This window comes from Diorhabda carinulata, chromosome 10 (assembly GCF_026250575.1).
Source record: "Diorhabda carinulata isolate Delta chromosome 10, icDioCari1.1, whole genome shotgun sequence".
Lineage (NCBI taxonomy): Eukaryota > Metazoa > Arthropoda > Insecta > Coleoptera > Chrysomelidae > Diorhabda > Diorhabda carinulata.
In genome coordinates, this window is record NC_079469.1 from 4230479 (window position 1) to 4253620 (window position 23142).

At 31.8% G+C, this 23142-nt stretch overlaps 1 protein-coding gene across 4 annotated transcripts; it reads left to right on the plus strand.

Moving 5' to 3' along the window:
- Positions 1 to 163: 163 nt before the first annotated feature.
- Positions 164 to 22892, plus strand: LOC130898911 (peroxisomal acyl-coenzyme A oxidase 3). 4 transcript variants are annotated; one of them, XM_057808511.1, is made up of 11 exons: positions 164 to 627; positions 6377 to 6521; positions 6818 to 6979; positions 7037 to 7186; positions 11822 to 11969; positions 12073 to 12244; positions 12307 to 12601; positions 18632 to 18754; positions 19016 to 19370; positions 20330 to 20769; positions 22599 to 22892. In XM_057808511.1, the coding sequence occupies exons 2-11, from the start codon at positions 6387 to 6389 to the stop codon at positions 22716 to 22718; spliced, it is 2100 nt and encodes a 699-aa protein (XP_057664494.1). In that variant the 5' UTR covers positions 164 to 627; positions 6377 to 6386; the 3' UTR covers positions 22719 to 22892. The 4 variants fall into 4 exon arrangements, with proteins under 4 accessions (XP_057664494.1, XP_057664491.1, XP_057664493.1 ...); XM_057808508.1 differs by lacking the exon at positions 164 to 627 and adding an exon at positions 5446 to 6153; XM_057808510.1 differs by lacking the exon at positions 164 to 627 and adding an exon at positions 5446 to 5678.
- Positions 22893 to 23142: the final 250 nt, after the last annotated feature.

The following is a 23142-nucleotide window of genomic DNA, read 5'->3' on the forward strand; positions in this document are numbered from 1 at the left end:
GCGATAAGCAGGGTCGTATTAAAAAATCGATAGTTGAAAATTGAATCAAAAATAGGAAAAACAGTAAATCTATTCTTGTTACGTTTTACTGTACAAATTTAATTCATTATTCATAAAAAGCATAAATATAGTTTGTTCTGATCGAACTTTTTGCATTCCTTTCATATTAATAATAGCAATAGTGAAATGAATGAATTGCTTTCTTTTTCGTGGATTCCACGCGGATTTACGTAGTGAATTCGTAGTTTCTGCAATATTAGGCCCATAAAAGATCAGTTATTTTTAAATGATGTATTTTACTTTGGGGACCTTTCTGCCTACTTTTGCTTGTAGCTAAAAATCGATTCATAGTTCGAATCCGACTCTGTTTTGAACGTTAAATAATCGGTCTCCTGAATCTGACTGAAAGCCGGCAAAGCTCTATCCGTGATGGTATGGCTCCAATTCCGTCGGTTTTATTCAGTAGGTAACAAATAGTGCGTCGTGCAGTGTGTATCTATTTACTCGTTAATTACTAAATTGGGGTGGAGTAGTTCGTAACGAATACGAGTTTTTCGGAAGCAACAAGTTACTCAATTTTAATATTATTGATAGCGTGATTTAAAATTTGCACGTGTGAATGATCAGGTGAGGTTATATGGGTGTTTTTCTATTTCTATTCATACTGACTCAAGATAACTGGTGTATATTTTTGGTTAATACTTTATTTATTAATTATACTACATTTTTTCTACGTCTATAATAGACAATAATGAATTTTTTAAAATAAAAAAATAAAAGTGAAAGAAAAGCCGTACGGCTCATTCCTTTTTTTAGACTAATGACAATAATAAGTTTAAAATAGACTTTTTTCGAATAAATTTAAGAAAAAAAATTAATTCATTTCTACAGGGTGATTATAAGAATCGATATATTAAAAATTAAATAAATGTTTTTTTAATATAGTAGCAGTATAATAATTTAGTTTTTAAAGAGCACAATCAAAGAACTACTAAAATTCACAGTTTTATGTAAATAAAAAGCCAATCGGAGTTATTGAAATGGTTGATTGATTTTGATATTGATAATCGTTTTTTCTTTTTATTTTCTTGTAGACTTTCCAAGTTTCTACTAGTTTATGTTCGAAATCGGTCTTCATTCGTAATTTATTTAAAGATTTTGAAGTATATACATAAAAAACTTCGGGAACGGCAGTGTATATCAATTGGTTGAGAAATAAATATTTATTTTCGTTCTGTTTTAATAAGAACATCTGGTTTTCAAATGGGCCAATCAATAAATTTATTGTTAAAATTTTTTTAATGATTTACTTTTACAGATCATTCGTAAAACCAACCATATTTTTAATTTTCAATAAATCTTTCATTGATGACAATGTGGTATACAGGGAGTAATAAAAAGTGAGGTTATAAATTAAATGATAGATAAAATTGCCGATAACATTGCTTTATAATGGAATTATGATTAAACTAAAGCACACAGTGGCGGCTCGTGATAAAAAGTTTTAGGTATTCTATAATGTTTTCACAAAAAAATATCTTGTTGAAGAAATTTCTATTGATTTTATCGGTTTACCAGATGGATTGTTGGGCTGGTTAGTAAAATATGAATCACCAAGCACTATTTTACGTCTTTACTGTACTTTACTTATATTGTCTTCCACTTACAATAACTTCATCATGCTGAGAGATTTCCCATTAAACTAAAATCGCATCTTATTGCGACGACAAACTTATACGGGGCTATTTGAAATGTTAGTAAGGTAGAGAACTAGGCATATTACGTGTTGCGCTAGACTGACCGCAGCGAACTTTTCAAGTTATACCACGTGTTTTAGACCGACGAGATTATAGAGTGGGTCGTAGAAAGAGTGCGCAGAACACGTTAGTGTCTCTCGTATGGATGATAATATTGCAACGACATGAATCAGAAGGAAGGTGTGCTATTTAACTGGTCTAAGTTACTGAATGTATTGGACCAAGAAACAGTGTTAAAAATTTGTATTTAGATAGATATGATTTCAAAGATTGGTAGTTTACGACATCTTTAGGTACATAATAATAACAATGTGACAGTTATCAATGACAGTTAAGTATGCTGTAGTCAGTCAGATGTGGTCGTGGTGGAGATAGCTCTGCTCTACGTAAGAGGTAGTCACGAATTTTTTGATTGATATTAAGCTGTCTTAAATCTTAACAAAATCGGTAAACTTAGACGTATGAAAAATCATGATTCTATACCTACAAAATGCTCATTGTATAACAACGGATTTTGCGTACACATTTGGCTTGAACCAGGAATAAGTTTGAGAGGTTATTTCACATTTTAGAAATGTTCTTGGCCTCCAAAGTCTCCCGATTTATTAGTATGTGATATTTTTCTGTGGGGGTGCTTTAGGAGTTGTGTGTTTAACCACAAGCCTCGAAATTTGGACGAGTTCAAGCCTGAAATCTTCCAAGAAATCGCTGCTACCCATACAATGCGTTTACTATTATTATTCACCGACTTTGCGTCTGGTGGAAACTCGTTTTATATATATTTTCCTCACATTCTAGAATATTCTTTCCTATAAATCTTTAAATTACCGTAAACGAACAAATTTTCTTCGAATCTTCTATAAAACGAGGTGAGGAAAGTTGTAAACATTACAAAGATTTTAAAAAAATTTGTACCCGGCGCGTCCATCCAACTTTAGTAAGAATGTTTGTAGACTATTAGGTAGTGTTGGTAACACTGCCAAATGAAGACCAATAGGCAGGTACAAATTCCACAAATACGTTTAATTAATAAAGTTTTTATTATTTTCATGAGATGGCAGTAGAAGTAGACGATTTAGTGAGTCTTATTTTTGTTGCTTTCAATTAATGACTTCGCTAAATGAATGGGTTATCATATCATATTTCGAAATATACAATAAGTCATTGCTAATTGTTGAAATAAAATATTAATTATCGTGATAATTGACAAAAATGGATCCGTAAATATCGGTTTTATAATATATAAAAGTTTAATGTGCCAGAAATATATAGAAACGAATTTATAAATTATATCACATGGTCTACTGGATATCATTTAATTATATCAGCCTAACAAGGACATTCTAACTTAGATTGTAGAGCTAAAAAATTGTGGGTAACGTGATCTGATAAGTAATTTATTTGGTTTCCCTGTTGTCATTGGTCACACTAGTGTTTTATTGTACTGCGTCGATAATTAACCACGAACGTAAATTATAAAAATCCATTTTCGGTAATTAGTTTGTTACTAGTACGTAGTTATCTTGAAATAACACATTTTTTTTTTGAAAAAACTGGATTATAATGTTCAAACGTAATCTTTATTGTCTATATTTTGAAATAATCTGTTCAATAAGAGGGCGGTTTTAGGGTTGTTGGAAGGGAGACGTAAAATTAAAAATTTAACCTAAAATATACTTATTTACACGACGCTGGAGTTGTAACTAACTGTACCGTAAATACCAGAAAGTTAGGTTATGTGGTTTCAATTTTATATCCATGCTTCTATCTTGTACGAGGATGGTCTCAGAAATACCTGGCCCTTCGAAGAAAACATAAAAATTTGGGAAAAAAATATATCTGGCAAATAGGGTGCATTCGAAAGTAATTCAAGCTTTCTTTCATTAATTTTGGCCATTGTAATAACGAATATGTCAGCTGGTGGGTTGACTTGAAGAAACAACACTTTTTTCTTGGCCAAATGCGGCCCTTTTTGCTTGATTTGTTCGCTCAAACGTCGCATAATACTAGCCGTTGATAGTTTTTCCCTTTTCAATATAGTCAATGAAAATTATCCCACAGGCATCCCAAAAAACCGACGTCATGACCTTGCCTACAGATGGAACAGTCTTTGCCTTCTTTGAAGCCGGTTCTGCTTTTTCAATCCATTGTTTTGGTGTTATTTTTTTTTTCGGGTGTTAAGTGATAGATCGACGTTTCATTAATTGAAACGGCGCAAAAATTAGTCTTTATTTTTGTAAAACTTTGCAAATTGTGTACTTTCTAATACAGTGCTACTTTTTAAGAAACTACTGCCATATCTAGACAATTATAAGGCCATTTTGATATAGTTAAGTTAAAAATATTCATTTATTTCAAGTAATCATGTATTTAGAAATAGCACAGGAAAAAACTACAACAAAAATACAATTACATATTATTTGACACTATATTTTTGTTACATAACCTACAATCAAACGATTCTATATTGGTATTTGTTGTTCATCAGATAGAACATCGAGTGATCTTTCCAAAATTCAGTTTCACCCACTTTCTTGTATTTCTTGATTTTTTAAAACTTCTGTTACAATTAATTGTACGCATTTCGGCGTTTTGCAGCAATTATAATATAACCTATTACTTATTATATCTTTTATAAACTTATCTTCTTTTTCTTCTATTTATTCCTGTCCACTGCTTCATATTTCGCAGCCAGGACAATTTCTTCCTTCCTATTCCGATCCTCAATCTTACTTTTGGCATTATTTCCCTAAAGTACACCATTTTTTTTATATAAATATACATATTTTTTGCAATGAACATATATAGAACTGTTCTATTATGACAATGCGCAAACTTGTCATTTACGAATAGTAACTTCGATATAATAAAATTAGTTAACGTAATATTTTTAATATTTGTTGTAAATATCATAAATTTGTATAACGGTTACTAGGAGAATAATAAAAAAATGAATTGGACTCTTCAGCTGATTCAATAATTTGGTTTTTCCTATTTTTAAAGTGGATATTTACACTTATACCTGTCTGTTTATACCTATTTTGGAATTCCCCATTATCAAACTTCTGTCTTTGATAACAGTCCCTTTAAAAATAAATAATGTGCCACTTAGAACACATAAACATGTATATCAATGCTGACTTCTAAATATATTCAGTCTGATAATTTGTATTTCAAAACTTTATAGTAAATGGGCCCTTACTGTAAAAATAATTTGTTTTCTAGGTAAGTGATACTTTTTGCGTTCATAAAATCGAAATTCACCTTACCGTGTATAATATTCAATAAAGATTTGGTTAAAAACGAAACGTTTTAATGAATATTCTTTTACTAATTTATATCAAGCTCTGCACCTTAAAATTTATACATTACAAATTGGAAGATTAACCATAACATCAAAAAAATGCGTTTATGAATCGAATCAGGGTAAAACAACATATCTTGCCCTCGCCAAGTCCAGCAAAAAAGCGGCCGTACCATCATTTTCTCGAAGTATTTCAGGCCGTTTTCGAATCTATAAGTTTGTTGTGGATTAGACTAGAGGCCTGTATTTTTAGTAACCAAGCAATCATTGTATAAACTCGGTATATTTCAAATTTGAATACAATTAGAGTTTAATGTATAAATCACGGAAAAATTAAAATATTTTGCAATTTCAGTCCAGTAGATGTATTAAGCCGGTTAGTAGTAGTAAGTATAGGGAAATAAATGAGTGCGAGATAGATAGTTATAGTGACGCAGTGTGACGTAGGGTCTCGTGACGTTACAGGAGGCCAATTACATCTACTCAGTTCAGTTTTCTAGATACAATAACTGCATAAATAACTTCGTAATCCCAAATGATATGATATAAAAAAAATAAATAAATTATTAAATATTAATGGTTTTATTGGTACAGTGCAAGAAGTCAAGGTTGATCAGGTAACTACAGAAATAATTAGGAAAAGAAACATTACATTACAAACATTATTCACATCCGGTCAAGCTTACGTGGCACTTTCGAGAGTTACAAGTCTCCGAGAAAAACCCATAGTGGACTACGAGAAAAACTGTAGTTGAAGCTCAAGAATTAGTACCGGAAAAGAAGCATTGTTGGATATAAGAAGTAGATGGTACTGAAAGGAAAAAAGGCGGTCATCTACAAAAGAAAATGAGATGCCATCAAAAACGAAACGAAACGTAAAAAAACAAGTCTTGTAACTCAGTTTTTCTGAGGTAAAAAGATTTAAAGATTCAGTAGGAATTATTTGGAAATTAAATTTATTTCATATCTAAATAAATTAGTAGCTGGCTCATATACTATCAAATACGAATTCCAAGTATGTCGGCCATTGTTGTATATTTTTTTGCTAAGAAGCAAAATCTAAGCATAGACATTGGGGAACATGTGACAGTTGTAGGTAGATTGTGTTGTAATAATAACAAAGATTTAAACTCATAGATATTTTGACTAAATAATTTGAAATTTTTAATATGGCGTGATAAAAATTTGATTTAATATAAAAAATATATTTTGGTACACGTGCTTTCGACATTTTGACATGTGATGGACGATACTATTAGACGAAGACAGACATAATTTAGGTAATTTTTTAATTTCTATTTAATTCTTGTTTCAGAAACTAAAAAATGGATCTCGAAGATAACAAATTAGTATTCAAAGATCTGCCTATCGGTCCATTAACTCACTATAGGAAACAAGCGAAATTCGATTGGTGGAAACTGAAATTATTTTTTGAGGAAGCGGAAATGTTGAAAATGCAAGTGAGTCAGATATATTTTTACATTGTGGTTTAATTATTTGGTGTTCTTGTTAAGATTAACCAAATTTCAGTAATTTTGACAAAATTTTTATAAACATGGAAAAAAAACTGTTTTATTCATGGGAATTTACAATTTTACTATATACAAGTTAAATGACAGATGACACTTAAACTCCGCGGAAGTATAGTCACCATAGCAATGAAATGAATTTTTAAAATTCCTAAAAGCGGTTGTAGTATAAAAAATATTCCCATGGTAGTTGAAGAAAAACTTATATTTGATATAAAAATTTTCAGTTATTGGTATGGAAAACTTTGGAAAAAGATCCATTATTCAAGAGGTTGGAAGTAGAAGCCAATACAGACGAAAAACAAAGACGAACAGCTTTACGGTTAAAAAAATATTTGTCATATGATTTCATATGGGGTGATTTAAATAAAATGGCTTATAAACAAAGGGTAATTTATTTTTATGTATGAAAGTATTGCTAATAAAGAAAAAAAAATATTTTTCAGACCAAATTACAATTAGCCTGCAATCAAGCTATAGCTATAACTTTTCCAGATGTTTCTATAAAATTAGCTTTAGGTCAAGGACTTTTTAGTAACACTATAGTAACTTTAGGAACAGAAAGACACAGTCAGTACGCTTATCAGGGAAATAAGGTAAGTATTTACCACATATATTTCACTTATAAATAAAATTTTAGTTTATATTGTTCATTGTACGTACAGTAAGGCACAACTGACTTATGTCATTTGTCATGAAGTCTTCCACGTGACATATGACAGTAACTGGAAAAAATGTCTACGTGGCGAAGATGTAAAACATCTGTTATTTTATATAATTGAAATTATTATTGAATGACGCTATTTGGAAATATTAAAAATATTGAAAAATACATTAATAAAAAGAAATAACAAGAAATTACATAACTTAAGTTGTTTTTATGTGTTTAAATTCCGGACATTCTTATAACATATTAGATGTGAAATTCTAATGGCTTAAACTAGTATTTAAAAAAAACAATAAACCCATAGTAGAAATTTAGCTTTCTGTTTCGGGAAATTTGATTAAAAATAGGGATGTTGGTACTAGAAACGTATAGGGTATGCCGAGACTTTGACGTTTATGATACCAAGATGGTCACTGGGAGGCAAACATAACTTTCGGACAGCATTTTTTTCCCGTTTCTTAATAGTTTTTCTTCATTCAAATCGTTTTTTTTTGTCGATCATGTGTAGTTTTTACAAAAAAGTATTTAAACATCAAAATTATGTCGCGACACGGCGGAATCATATACAAACAACGAAGCAAATAATAGAGCTTCACATTATTCTCTAGTTCAGTCCGTATAGGGTATTCCAAGTGACGTTTATAACACCAAAAAATGGCCGCCGGGACGCAAACATAACCTTGGAGTGAAACAGTCAGAACTTGCTGCCATTTTTTGATTTCTGATTCGTTTCCTATAAGAATACGTGCTCGGAAATGGAATGTGTATCGGGATAAGTTACTCCTAGTAACAATAAATGGTAGTTTGTGTTACAGCACAGCAGGTAGTCCACGAAGTCGTCATTATTAAACTCTCAATCCTCCGCAGCAAGTTGTAGAAACATACAAAACCGTAAATTTTAAGAGGCGAAATCGAGTTGTCAATGTTTGGAAATCTTATATCAATAACTTCCAATATGTCGAGATCATTTTCTAATAATATTTCATCAAATATGTCAATTGTGAAACTAAGTCAACTTTTTATGAAAACACAGGGATAAGATTAAAATTTTTTTTTAGGTTAGGATAAATATAACCTTGGTTTAGCATATAAACCACGTTTAACTATACGGTTAGGTTAGGTCCAAGTGTCCATAAGTGAAAGAAGCCACTCATTTTGTAGTTCTATTAACGATGAGTTATTATATTTGTTATTTTCATAAAAACTAAAAGCATAACTGTGATATTGTATTTTTTGAGGTTATTATTGTATTGATGACACCATAATGTGTGGTGTGGTTAAGCGTCAATAAATTTCAACAGTCTAACATGTGGGCTTATTTATCATAAAATAAATATTAAATACTTTTTGTACCATTGTTTTATATTATTTATTATATAACAGTTTATGTGTATTTTTTTTATTGGAATCATTATATCAGCTTAACCACATTGTGATAAGACTTTATCAGGTCCGGAAATAAATTACAGTGTATTTTGTATTGATGTAGGCTTCGATAAAAAAAAATAGAAAAATTACATGTTCCATTTTGGTATTATATTTATCGGGGGGGATATTATTAAATATTTTGTTTAAATATATAATAATTATAGGAAGTACCCTGTATATTCGTGAATGATTCAACGAATTCTGAGGTTCTATGTTTTACTTTCACCATAGACAATTTTTCATTAATTGTCGCTAATTTTCAAAAAATCTTAACCTTTGAATTTTATAATCGAAAGATAAAACGAATCGTTTTACAATAACAAATATAAATTATTCACATCGAAATATTTCTCTTTGGTAGATTTTTTTTATTTGCTTGCTCGTTATGGGACTCAACTAACCAGGAATTTCGCAATCTATCTTTATAAAGAAAATGGCGGCCGTGGGGCAAACATTCGATTTTCTCGTATGTACCCGTGTTAGTTTTCCTTGGATTTTTCCGGACTCCATAAATACATTTTAGAGAAACTAATACAACTCAAACTGTATGTTTTTACAATTTTTTTAAGCAAGTAAGCTTTCAAGCTATTTGCAAAATTTACAACATTTTGAGCTTAAATTTCGTGAGTTTTTTGGACACTTATGCCTTCAAGTTTATCAAACATGAGTGAGTACTTTTTGAGGTTACAAAGTGATAACCCAGTGGTTATAAAAGGTAAAAGTTTAAACTTGAAGCTTTAGGTACAGTTGGGCCTTTTTTTATTAGATGAAAAGATCCTTAGTCAGAATCCTGCTTATTTTCCACAAGTTTCCTATACATTTGTTTTGCAGTCTATATTTTCCGAGAAAATTTCATACTTTTTCAAGTAGCAACTATTTAAAAAGCCATTTCGAAATAAAACTGAAAATAATAAGATCTAAAATCCAACAAATAACTTCACAAACTACACAGAAATTTACGTTAAAAGTATTTGTTCACCCCGGCCATTTTGAAGTGGGCATCAGCTGATTTTGACAATTCGTTTTATTCCTCACGTTTTTGCATTGATAAATATTAAAGATAGAGAGAGAGAGCGAGGTACGAAAGTTTGTTTAAGTCGACACGAACTGCTGATAGAGAGGGAAAGAACACCGGTATACTACTCGATGTTTCTTTATTCCTATTTGATGGGTAATATTAACTCTGTACAATAAAAACCAATCAAAACAAAGCAAAAAGAGATAGATAGTGGTGAACCGATGTACTTTGTCTATCTACCAATAGTACAATGTCATTTACTCTTTCTCTCTCTTTAATATTTGTTTTTGACGTCAATTTTAGAAGAGACGACGTATTGTATAGTTTAAAAATGTCACGTGATCAACTTATTTTGTTTAGTCACGCAATCAGAAGAGCGAATGTGGTTTTAGGTTAGGTATGTGTTGGGTATCGTTATTATTAGTGTTTACTACCCAATACAATTTGAATAAGCATTTGTATTAAATAAATATCTAGGGGTATTATTTGAGGCAGTTACAATATTTTACGAGGTTTGGCTATTAAATAACGAGACTGTGCGCCTAGGGGGCGCATTAGATAGGCGGGGTAAAAAACGAGTGAAAATCTGACTCCTGACCAAAAGTATTTAGTTAGTAAGCGTATTCCAGTGCTCAAACACCCGCCATACTTACCAGATTTGGCACCGTGCGACTTTTTTGTTTCCGAAGATAAAATCTGCTTTGAAAGGGGCTCGATTTGATTCGATGGAAGAGGTAAAGCAAAAAACGGCAGAGCTCCTAAAGGCTCTCACCACAGAAGACTTCCAGCACTGCTTTGATCAGTGGAAAAAATTTATGGAAAGGTGTGTGGCTAGGGGAGGGGAGCATTCGAATGGTAGAAAAATTTTTATAATAAAACCCGTTTTTAAAATTAAGTTCCATATTTTGAAATTGAAAATTAAATTCGAAAAATTAAATAAGTTTCTTTTTTTTGCACTCTTTTACATATTTTTCTGTTAAAAGGAATAGTTGAATCCGTGTAACGATTTGATTAAATACAAGAAAAAACAATTTGTATTTATGTTAAAAACAATTCTACGAGGATTAACCCAAAAGTACCTGATCCAACAAAAAAAAACGTGATTCTACTTTCAATCGAGGTCAATAGACATCAGAAGGCATTAATCAATATGAAGTGGCAATTGTCCTCAATCGGCTCAATGTGGAAAAAATATATTTTTCAACGTAATCTCCTTCGAGTTCCATACAATTTTCCCAGCAATATTCAAAAGCCGTTAACTGCTGACATAACCTCTTCATTGTTGGAAAATCTTCGACCACCGAGCCATTTTTTCAAATGTGGGAACAGAAAATAATCCGAGAGGGCTAAAACTGGTCAATAGGGTGCATAATTCTATTGCGGATGTTATTGTTCGCCGTTCATAGTTTTTCCTTTTTCAAGGTAGTCAATGAAAATTATTCCAGGCGCATCCCAAAAAAAACGACGACATGACTTTGACTGCAGATGGAACGGTTTTTGTCTTCTTTGGATCCGTTTCTCCTTTTTCAATCCATGGTTTTGATTGTTCTTTTGTTTTGGTCGTCAAGTGATGGACCCACGTTTTATCCATGGTTATGAAACATCTTCAAGAAGCTGCTTTTGTTCCATTGTGAGCACCTATCTTATACACAGCTTTCTCAAGTCCAAATTTTCAGTTAATATGCGATGTATCGCAATTTTTGAAACGCCTACTATGTCTGCTAGCTCGCGCACTTTCAGTCGACGGTCATCCAGTACCGCTTTGTGGATTTTATTCAACATTTCTTGAATTATTTCCTCGTTTGGTCGCGATGCTGGTATTTGCAGGTCGCACGATCTCGTTTAAACTACGCTACCCAATATTTTACTCACCCATAGAAGAATCTAGTTCATCTGAGGCTGAGGCTGAGGCTTTTCAAATAAAAGTATTTACAAATTCATTGAAAACGTTCACTATTGATTGCTGCCAAACAAATTCTAAACAACGTGGTGTCTTCAAACTTTGAAACATATACTGTAGAGATTGTGTACTTTCTAGGTCGGGCCAGGTACTTAATAGTTTTGTCAAAATAAATTGAATAAATACTGAGGTGTTTCATTTATACTCCAAATTTTTAGATGTTGTCTTGTTTGGCTCTAACTGAAATTTCCCATGGAAGTAATACCAAACAGATGAGAACCACAGCTACTTACGATGCAAATACACAAGAGTTCGTTATCAATACACCAGATTTTGAAGCTGCGAAATGCTGGGTAGGAAACTTAGGTAAAATATCAATTGCGATACGAAATGTTTAGTTTCCACTTGAGAAATGATTTTATTAATCCGCATTTTTGTAAATTTCATCTATTAGTGGTAAATTTCTTAGGTAAACAATGCACGCACGCACTACTTTTTGCCCAACTATATACCAAAGGAGAATGCCATGGTTTACACGCTTTTGTCGTTCCAGTACGAGATCCAAGTACAATGCTACCATTTCCTGGTATAACCATAGGCGATATGGGAGAAAAAATTGGTTTAAACGGTATAGACAACGGGTAAAATATTCATCAAACGAATAACACCCTGTATCTCAAAAATAATTTTTATTTATTTTCAGGTTTGTCTTGTTCAAAAACTACAGGATACCAAGAGAAAACTTATTGAATCGAACCGCCGATGTTACGACTGAAGGTGACTACGAAAGTTCGTTTAAAGATCCGGGTAGGATCCTGGGGGCCGCTTTAGAAAATCTATCGATGGGTAGAGTGGGTATCATGCAGGAAAGTTCGAATAATCTCATTTGTGCAGTGACCATCGCTGTGAGATACGCAGCAGTCAGGAAACAATTCGCACCGAACGGCGAAGGAAACAATAACATGAATGAATTACCAATAATTGAGTATCCCTTACATGTAAGTACATTTAGGTGGTTCGTGTGGGATCACTCGGTATAAAAAGCGTTGTTTTCATTTGACCGTTTTGTTCATTTTGTTTATTTGAAAAGTATCATGAATTGACCGTTTGACCGCAGTTAAAGTTGGTAAAAATCATCCAAAGGAAAGTGTAATTTTTTTTTCTAATTTATTTAAACAGTTCTTGAGGTTTTTAACATTGTGTTCACTAACACTAATTACTCTAAAATATATCCTAAACACCAATCTAGTCACCATTCACTAAATTATCCACGAATACTTACTTATTCACCAAGTTATTACTAAACACTTCACTATTCACTAATTTATTATTAAACAATTCACTGTTTACTTGTCTATCCCAATGCGTTCGGGATTCGACCGTTTTATTCATTTTTTTCATTTGAAAAGTATCATGAATTGACCGTTTGAGCGTAGTTCTAGTTAAACTTGGTCAAAATCATCGAAAGAAAAGTGTAATTTTTTTTTTCTAATTTATTTAAACAGTTCTTGAGGTTTTTAACATTGTGTTCACTAACACTAATTACTCTAAAATATATCCTAAACACCAATCTAGTCACCATTCACTAAATTATCCACGAATACTTACTTATTCACCAAGTTATTACTAAACACTTCACTATTCACTAATTTATTATTAAACAATTCACTGTTTACTTGTCTATCCCGATGCGTTCGGGATTCGACCGTTTTATTCATTTTTTTCATTTGAAAAGTATCATGAATTGACCGTTTGAGCGTAGTTCTAGTTAAACTTGGCCAAAATCATCGAAAGAAAAGTGTAATTTTTTTTTTCTAATTTATTTAAACAGTTCTTGGGGTTTTTAACATTGTGTTCACTAACACTAATTACTCTAAAATATATCCTAAACACCAATCTAGTCACCATTCACTAAATTATCCACGAATACTTACTTATTCACCAAGTTATTACTAAACACTTCACTATTCACTAATTTATTATTAAACAATTCACTGTTTACTTGTCTATCCCGATGCGTTCGGGATTCGACCGTTTTATTCATTTTTTTCATTTGAAAAGTATCATGAATTGACCGTTTGAGCGTAGTTCTAGTTAAACTTGGCCAAAATCATCGAAAGAAAAGTGTAATTTTTTTTTCTAATTTATTTAAACAGTTCTTGGGGTTTTTAACATTGTGTTCACTAACACTAATTACTCTAAAATATATCCTAAACACCAATCTAGTCACCATTCACTAAATTATCCACGAATACTTACTTATTCACCAAGTTATTACTAAACACTTCACTATTCACTAATTTATTATTAAACAATTCACTGTTTACTTGTCTATCCCGATGCGTTCGGGATTCGACCGTTTTATTCATTTTTTTCATTTGAAAAGTATCATGAATTGACCGTTTGAGCGTAGTTCTAGTTAAACTTGGCCAAAATCATCGAAAGAAAAGTGTAATTTTTTTTTTCTAATTTATTTAAACAGTTCTTGGGGTTTTTAACATTGTGTTCACTAACACTAATTACTCTAAAATATATCCTAAACACCAATCTAGTCACCATTCACTAAATTATCCACGAATACTTACTTATTCACCAAGTTATTACTAAACACTTCACTATTCACTAATTTATTATTAAACAATTCACTGTTTACTTGTCTATCCCGATGCGTTCGGGATTCGACCGTTTTATTCATTTTTTTCATTTGAAAAGTATCATGAATTGACCGTTTGAGCGTAGTTCTAGTTAAACTTGGCCAAAATCATCGAAAGAAAAGTGTAATTTTTTTTTTCTAATTTATTTAAACAGTTCTTGGGGTTTTTAACATTGTGTTCACTAACACTAATTACTCTAAAATATATCCTAAACACCAATCTAGTCACCATTCACTAAATTATCCACGAATACTTACTTATTCACCAAGTTATTACTAAACACTTCACTATTCACTAATTTATTATTAAACAATTCACTGTTTACTTGTCTATCCCGATGCGTTCGGGATTCGACCGTTTTATTCATTTTTTTCATTTGAAAAGTATCATGAATTGACCGTTTGAGCGTAGTTCTAGTTAAACTTGGCCAAAATCATCGAAAGAAAAGTGTAATTTTTTTTTCTAATTTATTTAAACAGTTCTTGGGGTTTTTAACATTGTGTTCACTAACACTAATTACTCTAAAATATATCCTAAACACCAATCTAGTCACCATTCACTAAATTATCCACGAATACTTACTTATTCACCAAGTTATTACTAAACACTTCACTATTCACTAATTTATTATTAAACAATTCACTGTTTACTTGTCTATCCCGATGCGTTCGGGATTCGACCGTTTTATTCATTTTTTTCATTTGAAAAGTATCATGAATTGACCGTTTGAGCGTAGTTCTAGTTAAACTTGGCCAAAATCATCGAAAGAAAAGTGTAATTTTTTTTTTCTAATTTATTTAAACAGTTCTTGGGGTTTTTAACATTGTGTTCACTAACACTAATTACTCTAAAATATATCCTAAACACCAATCTAGTCACCATTCACTAAATTATCCACGAATACTTACTTATTCACCAAGTTATTACTAAACACTTCACTATTCACTAATTTATTATTAAACAATTCACTGTTTACTTGTCTATCCCGATGCGTTCGGGATTCGACCGTTTTATTCATTTTTTTCATTTGAAAAGTATCATGAATTGACCGTTTGAGCGTAGTTCTAGTTAAACTTGGCCAAAATCATCGAAAGAAAAGTGTAATTTTTTTTTCTAATTTATTTAAACAGTTCTTGGGGTTTTTAACATTGTGTTCACTAACACTAATTACTCTAAAATATATCCTAAACACCAATCTAGTCACCATTCACTAAATTATCCACGAATACTTACTTATTCACCAAGTTATTACTAAACACTTCACTATTCACTAATTTATTATTAAACAATTCACTGTTTACTTGTCTATCCCGATGCGTTCGGGATTCGACCGTTTTATTCATTTTTTTCATTTGAAAAGTATCATGAATTGACCGTTTGAGCGTAGTTCTAGTTAAACTTGGCCAAAATCATCGAAAGAAAAGTGTAATTTTTTTTTCTAATTTATTTAAACAGTTCTTGGGGTTTTTAACATTGTGTTCACTAACACTAATTACTCTAAAATATATCCTAAACACCAATCTAGTCACCATTCACTAAATTATCCACGAATACTTACTTATTCACCAAGTTATTACTAAACACTTCACTATTCACTAATTTATTATTAAACAATTCACTGTTTACTTGTCTATCCCGATGCGTTCGGGATTCGACCGTTTTATTCATTTTTTTCATTTGAAAAGTATCATGAATTGACCGTTTGAGCGTAGTTCTAGTTAAACTTGGCCAAAATCATCGAAAGAAAAGTGTAATTTTTTTTTCTAATTTATTTAAACAGTTCTTGGGGTTTTTAACATTGTGTTCACTAACACTAATTACTCTAAAATATATCCTAAACACCAATCTAGTCACCATTCACTAAATTATCCACGAATACTTACTTATTCACCAAGTTATTACTAAACACTTCACTATTCACTAATTTATTATTAAACAATTCACTGTTTACTTGTCTATCCCGATGCGTTCGGGATTCGACCGTTTTATTCATTTTTTTCATTTGAAAAGTATCATGAATTGACCGTTTGAGCGTAGTTCTAGTTAAACTTGGCCAAAATCATCGAAAGAAAAGTGTAATTTTTTTTTCTAATTTATTTAAACAGTTCTTGGGGTTTTTAACATTGTGTTCACTAACACTAATTACTCTAAAATATATCCTAAACACCAATCTAGTCACCATTCACTAAATTATCCACGAATACTTACTTATTCACCAAGTTATTACTAAACACTTCACTATTCACTAATTTATTATTAAACAATTCACTGTTTACTTGTCTATCCCGATGCGTTCGGGATTCGACCGTTTTATTCATTTTTTTCATTTGAAAAGTATCATGAATTGACCGTTTGAGCGTAGTTCTAGTTAAACTTGGCCAAAATCATCGAAAGAAAAGTGTAATTTTTTTTTTCTAATTTATTTAAACAGTTCTTGGGGTTTTTAACATTGTGTTCACTAACACTAATTACTCTAAAATATATCCTAAACACCAATCTAGTCACCATTCACTAAATTATCCACGAATACTTACTTATTCACCAAGTTATTACTAAACACTTCACTATTCACTAATTTATTATTAAACAATTCACTGTTTACTTGTCTATCCCGATGCGTTCGGGATTCGACCGTTTTATTCATTTTTTTCATTTGAAAAGTATCATGAATTGACCGTTTGAGCGTAGTTCTAGTTAAACTTGGCCAAAATCATCGAAAGAAAAGTGTAATTTTTTTTTCTAATTTATTTAAACAGTTCTTGGGGTTTTTAACATTGTGTTCACTAACACTAATTACTCTAAAATATATCCTAAACACCAATCTAGTCACCATTCACTAAATTATCCACGAATACTTACTTATTCACCAAGTTATTACTAAACACTTCACTATTCACTAATTTATTATTAAACAATTCACTGTTTACTTGTCTATCCCGATGCGTTCGGGATTCGACCGTTTTATTCATTTTTTTCATTTGAAAAGTATCATGAATTGACCGTTTGAGCGTAGTTCTAGTTAAACTTGGCCAAAATCATCGAAAGAAAAGTGTAATTTTTTTTTCTAATTTATTTAAACAGTTCTTGGGGTTTTTAACATTGTGTTCACTAACACTCATTACTCTAAACTATGCCCTTGTCACTAATCACTAAATTATCCACGAAGACTTACCTATTCACTAACTTAATCCTAAACACTTCACTATTCACTAATTTATTTGTCTATCCCGATTTGTTCGGGATGATATCAGATTATTTACTGACTTTTTCGCTGATAAACAAGTGACCATTTATACAATACGGATTTCTCGATAATTCGGTTCTAGAAAGTGAACAAACAAAAAGACCTTCCTAGAAATTGATTCTATAAAATTGGTCATAACATGGTATTTAAAAAATATAAACTACCGCCGCTTTCGCCATACTTTAGATTCTAATAATATAATAGAACAGGACCGGTTTCACGATTTACGTCACTAGACTAGTTCGTAACATAAATTTAACAAAATTCTTTTCGTTAAGTTAGTTAAGGCACAAATTATTTTTAAAAAATAAATTTTAATATGTAAATATGGTACTCGATGAAGGTAAACATAACTGAACAACGTGAAAATACAAAATGGAGATATTGAGGTCAGTCTCAAGTGTTACAACACTCATATATTGGTTGGTTTTTCTGAAAATCAAATTTAGATGGACAAAAAATGTGCCTAGAGACGGAGCCTTAGCCATAATCAGGTAATGAGAACAATGCTCGCGGGAAACCTAGAGACATTCCTACAGGTGTGGGGACCACTACAAATCCTTCTCTTACAATCCACCCCGCGGGTTTTGAGGAAACGGAATCCACTACCCGCACATCTTTCGATGTCGAAACTTTGTGTGGTGCTTTCGATGAGATCTAGCTCAAATGAAGCAACATCAGTGATTCGGAGAAACCAAAGTAGAAGGAAGGTCGAGACTACCGAGTCGATTAAGAACGGTTTCGGATCCTAAGGTCACCTCGACGTCCAATCCACCGTCTTTAGCCGTTATTTTGGTGCCTTGTAATAACGATAGGAGCAATCGGGAGTTTCTTCGATGTTCTTCAGTTGGTAATTCACCAGATAGTGTTCAGCGACCCTACCAATAAGTCATCTTAACTCATCTATACTTAATGGAAGGGACTAATTGGTGAAACAAAAGGGAAATTTCTCTTTATCATACCTGGCGTGTTACTCCATACTTCTAATTTTGTTTTCTTATTTTTTTAAGACTATGACTTTATAGGGTTTTGGGAAACTGTTATGGGAATATCAAAAATGGTCATTTATTTAAATGGAACCGAAGATAATATCATTTGTAATATCTAAAAAGGTTTTTTTTTCTTAATAGCAATGGAGGCTATTTCCACATATGTCTGCAGCGGCTGTACTTCGGGTATTCGTAAACGGATTTACAGAAACTTATTTATCTGCCGTAGAAAAATCTACGACATCCGATGAACTACAAAATTTAGTAAGTTCATATCAGTATTATATATAACTTTCTAGAAAATTTGATGATATTCTTACTGAACACACTATTTACACCACCACTACACCAACACTCACGATTACACTGTCTGACGCGCGTTTTGACAACCAACTTATCGTCTTCGGAGATTGTCTCTGAAGACGATAACTTAGATATCGAAACGTGCGCTAGATAGTGTAATTGTGAGTGTTAGTGTAGTGCTAATGTAAACAGTGTGTTCAGTAGTATTATGTTTGTTTTTAGAGTGAAATAGTATCTGAAACACATGCTTTAGTATCCGCCGCCAAACCACTTTTATCTTGGTCGTGTCGAGACGCCGCACAAGAATGCAGAGAAGCTTGCGGCGGTCACGGTTTCTTAAAAGCCGCCCGATTGGGCGACTTACGCAATACAAATGATCCTTGCGTCACATACGAAGGGGATAATAACGTTTTGGTACAACAAACCAGCAACTGGTTACTAAAACAATGGCAGGCCGTACTATCCGGCGACAAGTTATCTACACCGTTAGGTAGCTGCGTATTCTTCAAACACCACGCCATAATTAGAACCAGACAATGTACAATTAGGAACATTAGCGATGTACAAAATAAAGAGTGTAAGTATTAATTTTTAGGAAAAATAATGATAATAAGATACTAGCAAACTAACCAGATAGATTGATAGGTGTAGCGAACCCATCGGACTACAATATGATACAAAAAAGAGCAGAAAAGTTACTTAAATATAAGAACCTACAGATCGAAATAGAAAGGGAAAAATTCCCGGTTAAACACCGTAGGAGCACCGGGGTTAATATCCAACATCATCGAAGAGGTTTCAAGAAAACACTGTAGAACCAACTGGGTTAATATCCAATGTTACTCTTCTAACATCATCGAAGAAGTCCCGGTTAAACACCGTGGGAGCAACTGGGTTAATATCCAATGGTAATCTAGACTACCAAAACATTCATTATCATAGGTGTCTGCACAACCACGTTTAAATTAAGCTAACCAATAACAAATGGTTCTCATCGATGTAGCAGAATCCAGATAACACTTGCCATTGCTGAGCTCGGATACTATTTTTTTTTCATTAAGAAATCACAAAAGTAGCTTCACTTAAATGGCTGTCACTTCTTTTCTGATTAATGAAAATACAAAACACGTAGATATTTGAAAGTTGGTACTTCGTAAACGTTACATGGCAGCGCCATCTATGTGTCAGTCACTCGACTTATTGTGTGATGTTATATATGTAGTTACATACAGAGAGAATTTTTGGTAAGAAACTGTCCATAGTTTGCATACAGTTGATAATATTGTAAATTACACAAACTACTGGCAATTCAGTTTGACCTTAATTCATATATTTTCAAACATATTCATTATCTCTTCCTCCGTCTTAATATTCAACCCAACATCTACTCCATTGCTAATAATACGGTTACACCGATGGAATGTATGACAAACGGCTGACTCAGTCAAGTTTTAGTCACCCAAATAATTTGTTATATTTGTACAAAATAAAGAATGTAAATATAAATTTCAATGTAGCACATTTTTTTTATTACAGTTGTAATGAATTCCTACGAATGGCTCATCCTGTATATGGTTAACGAGATGCATAAAAAACAAGAAGAAGTGATCCGCAACGGTTTAGATAAATTCACGGCGCGTAACGAGTCTCAAGTTTATAGAGCAGCCGTATTATCTAAATCATACGGTGAATACACGGCTCTCAGATATTTCTGGAACAAAACGTCTTCTGCTGATAAGACTCTTCGATTAACTCTACACAATTTGGGTGTTTTGTATGGTCTTTCGTGTTTGGATAAACATTTGGTGTATTTTTATCAAGGAGGATATACAAGAGGACCAGAATTTTCTCAGGTGTTCAAAGATGCTGTATTGGATATTTGTAAACGATTGAAACCGGATGCTTTGAGTGTTATTGATGGTCTTGCACCTCCGGATTATGTCGTACATTCAGTTCTAGGAAATTCCGACGGAAAAGTATGAAATTCTCATTAGTAATTAGTCCAGTAAACAAGTTCGAAAATTGGGATTCGGTATCACCTGTAGAAAAATATTTTGGTGCCAAAATGGTATTTAGTTTTTTGATAATAATTCGAAAAATATTAATTTTTAAGAAATTTTGAAAAAAGTTTGTTAAAGAGGAAGAAGTTTCCGATAAAAAAGTCCAAACATCCGGAACTCTATATTCATTATTTATAATTTAAATTTGACGTTGAAATTGGGGTTTCGCGCAATAATTTTTTTATTATATGAAATTATAATTTGAAAAAATTCTAGTATCTTGTTAACACTTGAAATAATAGAGTTCTGTTGTGTTAAAAATGAAACACCAGTTGTAATAAACTGGGTTCGAGACTACGTTGTCACAACAGTGATTTCGTTGTTGAAAATTAAACCAAAAAAAACTGAATTGGCCTGAATCAAAAGCAAAAAAAAATTAAATTTCGATTTACGTCAAATTATTTTCAAATATAAAAAAGGGACTCTCACCAGTCGCGTGACTCACACTCTTTTTGAGGGAGAACTCTAGAAGATACTAGAATTTTGTAACATGCTATTCGGCTTGTTACGTTTTTCTTTAAACATTTCGAATGTCCCTTTGTTCACGTATTGTGGCACAGTAGTCACATCTGATTTATTTATTCTAACATTCCAATGAAGAAATTAATTTGTTATCGACCTCCCACTTCATTCGAGATATTCAATAAAACCCCAGCTTCGTTGCTAAAACGTCCTCTATCTATCTACACTTTAAATCAAAATAAATTTTAGTAAATTTGTGATTTTATTTCTTTATATTCCCTATATATTCCTTTGCCTTTTTTATTGTTCTCACAAAAATTCCGGTTATCTTTAGCGATTTACTTTCATTTTTAACAAACTTTGTATGATAGTTTTCATATAAATTCGTATTTTCTATTTATTTGGGGGAACTGAACGAATAGGATAAAACAGATTCCTGTTAGGTTATATTAAAAAATTAAGCTTCTTTTTATTTAAATCTGTTCTACCTACTCGTTCCTTCTTCAGTAATTTCCATCAGTTTCCTTTCTTTGTATTTTTTTCCGTGGTTCTACATGTTGTGAGTTCAACTACATCCAAAGGACTCAACCAGAGCACCACAAACAAACAATTCAACTCCCAACAATTGGGAATTCAGTTGAGGGCTGCAACCATCCGGATTTCCATAGATAAGTTCCATATAAATTTATTTTTTGTTATAACTTTTGTTATTGTTCTTAGCCATAAATATGATAAAATAGATAATCGTCTCCGGAAATAGTTTTAATTTGTTTATCTTTCTTTTATTAATTTAATTTTTAAGCTTTTCCACTTTTTATATTCATCCATTCATAACAGCGTCCAATTTAATATTAATTATTCACCATTTAAGTACCAGTTATTAAAATACTTTAACTGAAGCCGAATACCACTTCCTGAGGAAGAGTTTCCTCCCGGGAAATTGAGGTTATAATTTATTTAAATTTTTAAAATGACATTTTATATAAGAAAAAAAAATTTCATCTGACAAAATGTCTTTAACGCCGACGCGGACCCCTATTTTCAACGTCAAATTATAAATAATGAAAATGAAGTTCCGGGAGTTGAGACTTTTTTTGTCGGAAACTTTCTTCCTTTTCGCGATTTTTTTCAAAATTGCTTAAATCTCAATATTTTTCGACGAAAAACTAAATGCAATTTAGTGGTGATTCTGAATCCAACATTTTTATTGCCTTTATTTCTATTTTTCACCTTTTTGAACTTGTTGACTGGACTAAATGATTTAAATTATTTCTTTATTTCAGTTGTATGAAAATCTACAGAAATTGTTAATGGGAAATCCTCGAAGTATGTTAAGACCAACGTGGTGGCACGAAATTTCTTACGACCCTTCGAATCGCACACATTTGACCAGTAAACTTTAATAAAATCCATTAGAAAAGCACCAAATTTACAAAAGCATTTATTTCATCAAAAATATATATTTTTGTATAATGTACATGAGAATATATAAAAAATGTATTTTTAAGGTTATTTTGGTCTCAACGCTGTTATTTAATTTGTGATTTATGTTGAAAATAAATAATAAAATCAGCTCAGATAATTAGTAATTAATTGGAAATAAACAATGAGATGGTAGGGGGTAAGTTGATCATACTAGTTATGAGGCCATCTTATCATTACAGCTGCAGTAATAGAAATAAAGTCTTCATATCATCTTCATACTTTTTTAATATTATATATTCTTTAAAACTCATTGTATATTCAGTCTTGCCTTAGCTTTTGTTCAGAATTTGTTCTTAATATATTTTTATAAAAACCGATATTTATTTTCATAACTGACGCAGT

Excerpts from the sequence above, each read along its gene's own strand:
- LOC130898911 (XM_057808511.1), top strand. The coding sequence starts at position 6,387 with ATGGATCTCGAAGATAACAAATTAGTATTCAAAGATCTGCCTATCGGT. Across the intron at positions 12,602-18,631 it reads TAATTGAGTATCCCTTACAT|CAATGGAGGCTATTTCCACA; the intron begins GTAAGTACATTT and ends TTTTCTTAATAG. Across the intron at positions 19,371-20,329 it reads CGATGTACAAAATAAAGAGT|TTGTAATGAATTCCTACGAA; the intron begins GTAAGTATTAAT and ends TTTTTATTACAG.